The 12,691-nt window shown below is 40.7% G+C and overlaps 1 protein-coding gene across 1 annotated transcript; it reads left to right on the forward strand.

Moving 5' to 3' along the window:
• The first annotated feature begins 1,655 nt into the window (after window positions 1–1,655).
• On the forward strand, window positions 1,656–7,185 carry LOC125294763 (betaine--homocysteine S-methyltransferase 1-like). The gene is made up of 8 exons (XM_048243747.1): window positions 1,656–1,762; window positions 2,043–2,175; window positions 2,921–3,033; window positions 3,531–3,722; window positions 4,213–4,360; window positions 4,777–4,959; window positions 5,946–6,174; window positions 6,963–7,185. The coding sequence occupies exons 1-8, from the start codon at window positions 1,754–1,756 to the stop codon at window positions 7,054–7,056; spliced, it is 1,101 nt and encodes a 366-aa protein (XP_048099704.1). The 5' UTR covers window positions 1,656–1,753; the 3' UTR covers window positions 7,057–7,185.
• Window positions 7,186–12,691: the final 5,506 nt, after the last annotated feature.

The raw sequence follows: 12,691 nt of genomic DNA on the forward strand, positions 1-12,691 counted from the left end.
GGTTATCAACTCTGCTGTTGATAAGCTTCAGCATTTGACTACTGGATTACAGCCTATGACAAAAATTGAATACATACACGTACAGTACTTGGATATAAAAGGAAGTCTGAAGAGATTACAAGGTCACAAACATATATAACATATGTAAATTAATGGCTTTGCAAACAGTGGCGGAACTAGACTTTTATACAAGGGGTATCTAGAAGTTAGGCAAGGCTTTATACTAATGGAAATTATTGTTACTCTAACCTGGTACCTATAAGGAACATGCCTTCTTGACTATTTTCAAAACCCAAATGCATCTCTCTCTTACACACACACAAACACACACAAACACACAACACACACGCACACACACACACCACACACACAAACACACACACACTGAAACACAAATGTGCAATAATTTACTACATTCTAAGGTATGTTTTAGAATAAAATAATTGGCATCATATTTAAATTCATTTTGGTACAGCAGACAACATTCAACTCATGCAATCCTATATAATCCCACCTCCTACTTGTCCCACTGTTAGGTCACTGGCTTCATCATCAGAACTCTGCACTCACAGGCAGGGGTCACACTGAGCCGAACAAATTGGTCTTGGTCTCACCTGATCTATGTGCTCCCATTTCTCATGCAGCATCTTGTCATGTGTTCAGTTTAACCATTCATCGTTAATTGAATTTCCCCTGGGGATCAATAAGTAGTAGATATCTATCTATCTATCTATCTTAATTGAGCAACTTCTTCTGCCTTCTGCATATGTCCATGCGGAGGACTGGTAAACACTCCCAGGCTAGACACACTGCAGCTTAGTTCTGTGGTCCAATAAGTAGCCCTCACCTCCACTGCACTAATAATAATCACCTCCACTCCACTAATAATAATTAAGAAGACAAGGTCTTTCAGTACAGCCAAAATACATAAGGTGGGGTTTGGTGGAGTTTGGTGTGGATGAACTTGACTAGCCTGCACAGAGTCCTGACCTCAACCCTATATAACACCTTTGACATGAATTAGAGCAGAACTGTTTAATGCTTCACTTAAGGGTATAGAGGAGAGATAGACTTCTCTGCATAGTCTGTCTGCCTCTTCACCTTCTCCATGTTTGTGTACGTACTGTCCACTAGCCTACTGTTTTACTGCTACACTGTTTACATGCTATATTAGCACATTATGCACATCCCCTCCCTCCCTCCTACAGCCTGGATTGTGGCCGTACTTAATACTTAATACTTTTTATTTAATACTTGACCAATGGCTGTTACCCTATTACTTCAACCTATTCTGATATATTGCACTGATAACAATTTAAAAAAGGTAGAGTACAATGAGAATAAGTGCATCAGTGAGTGCTGTTTTTAAACAGTCAAGTGTCAGTTCTAGTCAGGTGGTAAGTGCTAGGATCAGCCAGACTAGTTGTAAGTAGTGCTAACAAGTATTGTATATGTATGAGGATCTTTCACTGTATCAATTACGTTCCTATAACAGAATTGAAAGGAATGCAAGGTTGCAAGTGTGAGGCGTATTACCATACTCAACAAAAACAGGATGAGTGAGTGAAATGTTTTTACATGTTTTCACAAACTCCGCCCATCAACGTTCACTCCTTTATTAAAAGGTGTCCCTTCTTAAATCTGTTGTTGTATGCATGCAACAGAAGACGTAAGTTACACTGTTCAATAAATTATAATAACTTGCACCGAGTGCTTTCTCACTACTCGACTGACGACCAAAAAAGCAGCAGCAATGAAAAAGGTAGGCTAAGTAGCATATAATGAGAAGCTTGTATGTTATATAGGCTGGAGTGAATAATTGGTAGGCGATTAAAAAATCTTGCTTGCCAGAAAATTGTATTTAATTCTTTAATTCTTAAATATGTGTAAGTAAGATAGAAATGTTTTAAACGGTGCCAGGTGCTTCCCAGCACTACAAACAGGTAGGCTAATCTGAGTTAAAAACCAAACTTGCCTGTGTTGACCTTGGTCGCTAGCGGCTATAATAATCTATTGAAATATGACGTCTCACCGTGCTTTAGGGCATTTTGGAACGCCTGGACGCTGGGGAAGTGGTCATAGGAGACGGAGGATATGTTATTGCGCTGGAGAGAAGGGGCTACGTCAAGGCCGGTCATTGGACTCCAGAGGCCGCTGTGGAGCATCCTGAGGCAGGTAGGAATGATTTACATCAATTTCTTATTGATAAAGGGATACTGCACCATAGACAGTATGTACTGCACAATATTGGTAGACTGACATTGCAGTATTTTTCTGTGATACATAGCTTGAGTATTGTGATTTCCAAAAATAAAAACATTTCACTACTTGAATAGTTTTAGGATGATTCATCCTTTATTGAACTTTAATGCTGTTTTATTTGTGTAAGTGCAACACACAGGTCAGTCCCAGAGCTTGTATTTGGGGTAATGTAGGTAGATAGGTAGTTGATTTACAAGGATGTCTGTCGATTAGATTAGTTACGCAAATGAGAATGAGAATGCAAGTTTTCCTTTTGTGTCATGCAGCAAAAATCTGCAACCAGACGAGTTTGAGTTAGATGGCAAATGGCCAGACACATTCTGCAATATGACTATAGTGCATGCATGCACACCTTGATGACGATGGAACAATATATTGTGCAGCATTTCATGGATATATTAATGTTTACGTATTACAAATGTACACTCATAGGCTACATAATTATAGTAGACTATTTTTACTTTATGAGGTTGTTGTTGGAACAACACTTTTGTCTTCTGTTAGGAGTAGGCTACTGCAGACTGTATTCACTGATCAGAGCTCCACTTTAGTTCAGTGAGTAGTACCGACATCGAGGATCTGTTGATGTTATGTGGCTCTATCTGTTGTCAAACAAAGTTCAGTCCAACCCCCAGCTCACCCCACCCTCTCCTCTCAGTGAGACAGATTCACAGGGAGTTTCTGAGGGCAGGGGCCAATGTTATACAGACCTTCACCTTCTACTCCAGTGATGATAAACTAGAGCTAAGTGGCAATGTCACCAACATAACAGTAAGTAAACACATGTTACATAACATGGTGCACCTGAATGGAATGGCCTTTTGCCTTTTGCCTCATGTATGTTACGTATGTTTTGCATGTATGTATTTATGTATGTATGTATGTATGTATGTTACGTATATTTTGTATGTATGTATTTATGTATGTGTATGTATGTATGTATGTATGTATGTATGTATGTTAGATATGTTTTGTATATTTGTATTTATGTTTGTGTGTTTGTATGTACGCCTCTTGTAATATGTTATGTGCAATTTTCTATCTGGAGCTTGAGTCTGTAAAATAAAGTTATATACAGTATGTAGCACTATTAGCTTGTTTGAGTGAGAAGACCTATTTACCTTACAGCAAGTGCCAGATTAAATGTTGGGAACTTCATACCTACTTTATAATACATACTTTGCATTTTTTGTTTATGGAAGTTTCACATTTTCCCCTACAACTGTGACTAATGGCAGAATATGATATTTCAATACTTTGTCTCAAAGGGTCAACAAATCAACGAGGCTGCCTGTGACCTCGCCAGGGAGGTGGCCAATGAGGGGAATGCTCTTGTTGCAGGGGGGGTCTCTCAGACCCCCCTCTATAAAGACAGCAGCAGTGAGAGTGAAGTGAAGGCCATCTTCAAGAAACAACTAGATGTGTTCGTCAAAAATAATGTGGACTTTCTGATTGTGGAGGTACTATTGTTTTAAATGGGTAGTGAAGTTCCTGTTTATATCTTTGCATTTATGACATCCAATTGTAGCCTTTACTTTTCAAGGCCTTATGTGGTGATATGTATCTCAAACAACATATAGGCTAAACATACATCAAAGTCATGTTAATTACAGTGGAGCAGAGTTTCTGATACATGTTAAGACATATTTGATATCGGGTTCTGATTCAAACTTTGGTCAAAGTGTGAAGTGTAACTTCAGTTTCTACTTCTACTTGCTAATTTAATACCATTAGCAAGATCATGAGCACAAATATCGATAGGTCATCTTGATGCTCCAACATACCCCACGATAGCTTTAGTTTGTGTCTGAGACACTTTGCTCATTGCCTGACTTTACACTTAAATAATGGCCTGTTATGTCCAGTAGAGGTCAAGATAAGAGTAGAGCCTGAGCTATTCGATTGAATGACCTGTAACAGCACTCTCTCCCCTACTGCTTTTAATAACAGTATTTTGAGCATGTGGCAGAGGCCGAGTGGGCAGTGCAGGTTCTGAAGACCAGTGGGAAGCCAGTGGCTGCCACTCTTTGCATCTCTCCAGAGGGGGACATTGATGGGGTCAGCCCAGGGGACTGCGCAGTCAGGCTTGTGAAGGCTGGTAAGTCACTTGTGATGGTGATGTTACATACAAAAATTATATATCCCATTATACACCACTGTGCACCATTTTTTCCATATTAATCCATACAATGGATCCTAATCTTTTTGATATTATGGGCAAAGTGCAAAGTCCAAAGGTCTAACACAACTAAATTCCAGTCAAACCCTGCAAGATCCTAAGTGCAAACATCGGTGGATGAGCTCAGTTCTCATATGCTACACATACAGTAGCTTAAGTTCACACAACACTTAAGTGCACACAACACTTTGCCCATAATTTAAATGAGGACCCATTCACATAGTAACTTTATGAAATTATCATTACTATAAATCACTTGTACATTTGTAGTACCTTTTCCTCAGTCTCTTGTTTTCCTAATAAGCATGACACTAACCATATGATATGGTGTTCAGGGGCCCAGATTGTTGGAATCAACTGCCATCTGGACCCGCTGACTTGTGTGCGGACAGTGAAGCTGATGAAGGAGGGTCTGGAGGCTGCCAAACTGAAGGCCCATCTGATGGTACAGCCCCTGGGCTTCCATACCCCAGAGTGCAACCACACTGGCTACCTCAGCCTACCTGAGTTTCCCTTTGGTGAGCAGCATACACACCCTGTTTTCAAAACTCATACATGTACAATCCCATTCCCCTGAGAAAAGTCACATAGTCAATTTCTCTGCAACCATGTACAATCCCATTCCCCTGAGAATAGTCACGTAGTCAATTTCTTCTATAGTGCAAAGACAACCCATCAATTGTTAAAGCAGAGAAATTGTATTTTTTTTTTTTAAATATAAGTTTATTTTTAATTTGATGCCAGCAATGCGTTTCATTCGGGACAGAGGCATGTTTACACTGTGTTGCATCACTTCTTCTTTTAACAACAGTCTCTAAACATTTGAGAGATAGTTGCTGGAGTCTGGAGAGTGAAATGCTGTCCCATTCTTGCCCATAATAGGATTTGAGCTGCTCAGTAATCCGGGGTCTTCTTTGTCGTGTTTTCCGTTTCATGATGCGCCAAATGTCTGGACTGCAGGCAGGGCATTTTAGTACCTAGAATCATCTACTATGGAGCCATGCTGTTATAATATGTCCTCAAATATACTGTTCAAAAAAATTAAGGGAACACTTCAATCATACACTGGATCGGTACTCTGACACTGTTTGGTTCTGAGCACAAGTACAACTGTTGAGGCGAGTGTTTTATTTTGCAAGAACTGTCAGACATTCTGTAATGGTGTTTGAGAATGGAGAAAAGGGTGGAAGGTTTCAAAAAATGTGTTTTAACAATTGTGGAAAACACAATTGTGTAAGTGTTCCCTTAAGTGTTCCCTTTTTGGAGCAGTATATTTAAGCCCATCCTTGAAAAACACATTGCCTGAATGGCAGGATATGTTGACACAATGAGCAATGAGCTTATATTTGTCTTAAAATAGTAAAATTCCTCAATTTCAACTTTTGACATGTCTATGTTTTATTTTCAATGAAATACGGGTTTACATCGTATGCAGATCATCACATTCTGTTTTTTTTTAGTTGTGTGGATGTGTTTGTGTCCTAATCGCAATGTGTTTTTTCAGCACTGGAGTCGCGGGCAATGACCAGGTGGGACATGCAAAAGTATGCCAGGGAGGCATACAGAGTAGGAATCCGTTACATCGGAGGCTGCTGTGGGTTTGAGCCCTATCACATCCGCGCTTTGGCAGAGGAGCTGGCCCCAGAGAGAGGCTTCCTGCCCCCAGCGTCCGACAAGCATGACATGTGGGGGAAAAGTCTGGAGCTGCACTCCAAACCCTGGGTGCGGGCCAGGTGAGTTGTTGAATAACTTTTACGCTTGTTCCCAGCTGCTGGACCATTCTGTTGTGGCATTTGTTGTTTTAGGATTAATCAGGAGTTAGGTTAGCCTGGCGGGCCATCCTATATCATTGAAATGTATAGTCTGGAATCGAACCATTCACCTCGCTTAATCCAAGGGGCGGGCAGAGAATTGTCTTTCAAACTGCCTAGGCATGCAATAGGCCAGCGCTACGACCATATCCGTATCTGGTCGGCAAAACGGCAAATACATCCTTCTTCGAAAGTAATGACTTAAGTGCATTGTGTTGCTCAACTTTCAAAGAAAAGCACAAGTCCAACTCCTCCAAAGTTGACGCCAACGCCGATTCAAACAACCGCTCTTCGTTCGCCATAGCCACCTTTCTTGTTGTTCACAGTCGCAGGACTGTCGTTATCCTGTTAAGCCCGCCTTAAGACTCTCTAACAAAATAGAGCGCTGTGATTGGATGAAGTCCACGGCGTCAGCCAATAGAAATCCCTATGGTTTGATACTAGACGTACAGGATGAGCAAATTAATTTGCCGCCGCTAGGGTGCGTCTAGATTTCTAGGCTAGAGTTAGGTAACTCTTACACTCTTACTCCAGAGGGTTTATCATTCTCTCTTGCAACATTTGCAGGATTCATTCTATAGTTCAGTCTTTGTGTAGTTTGCACATTTCATATTGACATTTTAAGTTTGAGGCAATTTTCATTAACATGAATGATACGTTGCAAGGCTGGGAGCAATGAGGCTTGGTGTGTTTTTCTCCTCCTCCTGAAGGGCTCAGCGGGGGTTTTGGGAAAACCTGCTGCCGGCATCAGGACGACCGAAGTGTCCCTCTATGGCAACTCCTGAGGATTCGACGGCCACCTAGCCAATTCAGCTGGACAGTGCTGTGAATGCTCCTAGTTCTTACAACAAGAAAAATAAAAAACAAATGTAAAAAAATGCTAAATTGTCTTTCTGAATATGTAAACCCATTGAATAAATGTTTGAGATTGTTTACTTGAGTTGTATTTTGAGGTCACAATGACGTATTACTTTAATTAACTGTTTCTATCTTTTAGAGAGAATTTAGAGTTATGTGTTTAAGTATATAAAATGCTGAGGTATTGTACAGTAATAAATCAGCATATGATATATAGCTTTAAGCAGAGATGTAAAGAGATGCCACCACCATCATAAATCCTGTATGGTTTTTTTTAGCATGTGAATTTATGTTTGCTAATTATGTTGTAAATATTTTTATGCTTCTTTGATGTGTCTTAGCATGCTTTCCAGGGATGGGGAGGGGTTATTCTGAGTCACTCTCTGTAAAGTTGCCACAGGCTTTAATTCCACAATTGTTTTGAAACTGTAATCTTTACCTTCATTTAAAAGTTGTATGGCACTAGCAGCCTACAAGCTTTGTAACAAAAAAATATGCATCAAGAGAAGGAAGCACTACAAGGCTCCGATGGCTAATCCAACAACAGGGGCGTGATGTGGGTACGTTCATAGAAACTACATTTCAGGAAGCTGCTGGTGACACACACATATATACCGGTACGCTATTCACACACACACACATATGTGTGTGTGTGTATATATATATATATATATATTCAGTATATGAGCATAGGCAGACAGTAACGATAGGATAGCTTAAATCAACACTAACTGTTTTATGGGCAACTACTTTCCTTCAAATTCAGTATGGAACACAGCTCACTACTTTTAGACCAAAACTGCTGGTGTAAATCAGACATGTTGAAGTGGAGTGAGGAGGAACTTATCCCTGGCTGTTTTAGTACATGAAAATTCAAGTCTAAGCATGCTGTAGCTATTAACAGCAGATGAGCAACAGTGGTCCTGGTCCCCCTCCTCCTCCATCAAGTGTCCGAATTGGAAGTCCCCACCACAGAGCACACAGCAGAGTCTGCAACTCACCACAGAAGAGAGAGAGAGCATGCTGCTGATTCCCCCACCCCCACTGAACCCAGCTGCTATAATCATAGGTTCTCACATCTGGTGTGCTGCCAGTGGCAGAAAGCTTAAAGGAGACAGCGCAGTCACTTGAAAAGCCATTATGTCTACAGCCCTTTGAGAACTCTTTTGGGAGGACTGTAAACAGTGTGAGCTGTTTAAGGGAAATGCCAGTGAAACTAGCATGCACCATACTGTTCACATGCTCTACTTTTTTGGTTATCTTTGTTGCCACTTTGGTAAATTGAAGTTCATGGGTGTTCAAGTTCATATCATTGCCTATGCAATCACGTGTGCAGGGGTATGCCACTGATTTTGCATATGGAATCAAAATTCATAATCAAGAACTGTGAAGAGAAGTAAATGACCCTAAATGTCCTTAAGAATATAAACATCCCAATTCAGATGTACAGTTTCTGCAGAATTCAGTTGATTACGGTCTTTATCATGACATTGTTTGCAAAGGATTTAAACATGTTGCAGACAGCTGGATTTGAGTTCACTGGGAAAAAAATCTGTTGATGTTTGACCATATTTTAAAAATCATTAACATCTAACAGGGGAAACATTTTATCAGTAGGTCATTCATAGACCTAAACATAAGCCAGATGGTCTCAACTAGATTTCACCCACGTCATAACAAAACTGAGCCTAGCAACAACAATGTTGCATGCTATTAATTAGGTTGAAACTGCATTTTAAGAATCATAAGTATTATTAATGATGATCATGCAGTCTGCGTATACATTTGCTGAGTCCAGTTTTTCTTTTATTAAACTGTGAATTATAATAATCATTATCATATGAAGGTGCACTGACCTGAATTCACCTCTGACAGCGTTTAAACAGAACCTTGAAGTTATTCATTAATGCTCTATTTGTATTTGCGTGTGTGTGTGTGTGTGTGTGTGTGTGTGTGTAACGTAAACGTAGGGAGTCGTACAAAGTCAAATGACCTCATTTCACAGTACAGTGAAGACAATTTTGTAGAGCAAAGTCATGCAGATCCCCCTATTTCCTTTCTGCTCAATAAAGGTCTCAATAATATAATAGAACACACACATGCAAGCACACATGCACACACACACACACACACACACACACACATGCACACACACATACATGTGTGTGTGTGTGTGTGTGTGTGTGTGTTTGATTTGTGTTTGATTCCCATTTTTTTTTCTCACGGACCGGTGGGGGGGTCGGGGGTTCCATGTTCCATATGTGTTGTGCATGCATTACTTGAAAAGAACTAGCTCCAGTTATGTATCAACAGTGAAGGCAACGAACTCTTAAAAATGTGAAAAACGTGAACTTGAAGAAGTGACATTTTAACAATAGGCTATTAACTATGAAAATTGAACAACTTGAAGCTACATCTATCATGTGTGAACGTGCTTAACAAAATATGGTAACAAAACATGGGAACTAAACGTGCATTACGAATACAGTGGGAGCCCTGTGCTTGTTTCCCTGCAACAAGAAGGTTCCATCTGGGGGTGATGGAAGACAGTGACACCCTCAGTGTGTTTGAAATGTCCAGTCGATTGCGCAATTTGGTCTTAGTTGCAGTCATTGCCGAAAACCCGGCCTCGCATAGATACGTGGTGGGAAATAGTAGCAACGTTTTCAGCGCTTTTACGGCTATCTCGGGATATTCTGCTTTGGGTTTCATCCAAAAACCCGCCGGAGAGGTTTCCTCATAGCCTACCCACTCTTAAGACCACCGTCATTTGCAATTTCGATCTTCCTCCTGCGCTGACAAGCTGACACAAGACAAGGACTATTCGGGATATTGACAAATGGGTTGCGGACCCACTCATTGGTTTGCCGTGGATCTTCTGGAGGATGGGAAGTAACGCTCAAACTCATTTGAAAGCGCAACAAGGTGATCGCGCACAAGCTGCGAGAGAAAGGGCCCTGCCTCAGTCTCTCCCAAAACCCCCACTACTGAACATATCAAATACACCCCGATCCACTCGTCGTCCCCACAAATCAAGGTTGGCTTTAAATGCAGCGACTTTATCTGCCAGTTTAAAGACAGTCGTCATTCTCCCCTGGAGTGACAGGTTGAGGTCATTAAGCAACCCGAATATATCACACAGGTAAGCGAGTTTTGACACCCAGTCCTCATCACTAAAATATGCAGCTAACGGTGACTTTTTTTCTGTAAGAAATCTCTGCAGCGGCTCTCGCAACTCAAACACTCTGGCCAGTGACCTGCAACCAACCAACTTGGATAGCGTACCACAGTGACCCATTCACCCTCTCTAACAACTGTGCCTCAATATCCTCTGACATATCATCAATTCGTCTATGGACAGTGTTTGCAAAAAGCGGTACCTGAGCTATTTTTTTTAGCTGCAGCCTCCCCAAGGAGTTCATTGCACATGTCTTTAGCAGCAGGCAGAATTAACTATTCCCCAATAGTAAAGGGCTTCTTAGATTTAGCAATCCGACTAGCCACTATGAGGCTTTTAGCGCAGCCACGTTCACCGATGTGGTTGCTTTACGCACTTTCTTACGTTTCTTACGCTCAAAGAACTCAAGAGGTTTGTCTTTAAGTGTAGGATGCTTGGACTCTAGATGTCGAATTAGCTTTGATGGTTTCATTGCTTCGTTTGACAACTTATCGCCAAATACCACACATAAAGGACTTGGTGCATGCGAGTTACCGGTCTCTGAGAAACCATATTTTAATATGACTCGTCATATTTCGTATTGAATGACCCCTTCTTTTTCTTTGAGGTATCTGGCTCACCATCGTCAGTGGGTATTATTGCGAATGTGACATTATTGCGAATTAAATTGAGTTTATTTAGTTTGCATGCATTTTTTAAAAACTCATGTCGTAGGCTACGGCCCGGTTAGGAATGTCCATACATTGCATACATTTATCTTACTTTCATATTGGGGTTTTCATCGTTATTTAGATGGGACAGTGAAGATAAGGGGATAAATGGGAGAGGGGGATTGAGACAGGGGATAAATGGGAGTGGGGGATTGAGAGTGGGACTGGGAAATGGATGCAGGTTGGATTCCATCCTTGGTCCACATAGGCACTTCTTGAACTCATGCATAATTGGGGCTCTGGCGCTCGCATCCCCAACATGTAATACTACATATTTCAATATACTTTATATTAGTATATTAAAACTTTATAGTATCTGTCTATTATCAATACATTTAATTTGTTCATATGATCCATACAAGGATAATGACAGAGCATTACTGATCTAGAGATAGGTTTTCATCAAAGGCATGACATGCCATTGATATTACACAATACCAAGACTATTATGTTCTTTCCAATACACAGATGAAACACTTTTCAGAATACTTTTAATATTTGATAACAATCTCCTTTAATACATTATAAAGCAGAGATCCAGAATTACAGAATATTTGAAAATACTTAGTATTAAACAATGCATTCTGTGTCACAGTACATCATCATCTTCACTCTGCGTGACATTCTGAGTAACCTGCATTTTTCAGGTCTGTCTGAAGCCCCATACCAGCAGCGTAAACAGTAAACTTCCTCCCTTTGCACAGACCCTCTGTCATTCACAAACACAACTGCAATTTTTGGCATGGATGCCGTGTTTGTGTGTGAAAGAACACAGCTGTCCTATTGTTCTCTCTTCTAATTGCATGGCTGGGGGAAAAAGCAGCAGGCGTTTTGGAAGATATTGCCAGAAGAGGGCACACTTTAGCCAGGATCCACACAGGAAAGCAGCGAGGACTTGTCCATGCTTTTGCTGTTGTTTGTAAAGCTTGTTTGTGATCTTCACAATATCATAAGGGACTGATCTTTCTTCACTGTTTAACATTTGGAATCATTCCTTTTAATAAATTCTGACCAATAAGAAATGACTTAGGCTCCTGATTGCACGAAGGTGTCCACAACAGTTCATTTCTTCATAGGAAACCAATTAACAGTATAAATAAAAATCAATTTTAAATCTCGTTGAGGTCAGCCATCCCTGAGGGTTTGGCAGTATGAGTGTTCCACCAATTAACAAGAGCTAGGAATACTCAAGGGAAGACCTTGGAGGGTCAAACCTACAATACAATTTAAGTTACTGGTCCTGATGCCAGAATTGGTTGTAAGCACCTTATACAGTGATATCACAATTGCCTTTGGGAAATGTCATGCCCAAATGCCCCTTACATGCCCATGCCCCTTACATCTGAAGAGTGTGATATCACTGCAAGAAAAAAATCTTACTTAGCAGAACATGACACTTTCTGACACTAAGTTTGGAAGCCTGTGACCCAGAATATATTTGTAGGTGTCAAACAACACTCTGAGGGAAGAGGCCAGGGAAGGCCTGCAGGACCAGAGATGAAAGACAGTCAAAGGCAACTGCTGGACGGGCAAACTACCAGACAGAGGGATTTAAATGCAAAGACCCCCAGAGAAAGCCTACCTACTTCTCACAGTGCACACATTACACTATCTCCATGTCTCCATTGATCTTGTGGCTGATATAGAATTACAGCAGTGAGCTAAGAAGAGTGACCAAGAACCCATTTAACTA

The sequence above is a fragment of the Alosa alosa genome, chromosome 5 (genome assembly GCF_017589495.1).
Source record: "Alosa alosa isolate M-15738 ecotype Scorff River chromosome 5, AALO_Geno_1.1, whole genome shotgun sequence".
Lineage (NCBI taxonomy): Eukaryota > Metazoa > Chordata > Actinopteri > Clupeiformes > Clupeidae > Alosa > Alosa alosa.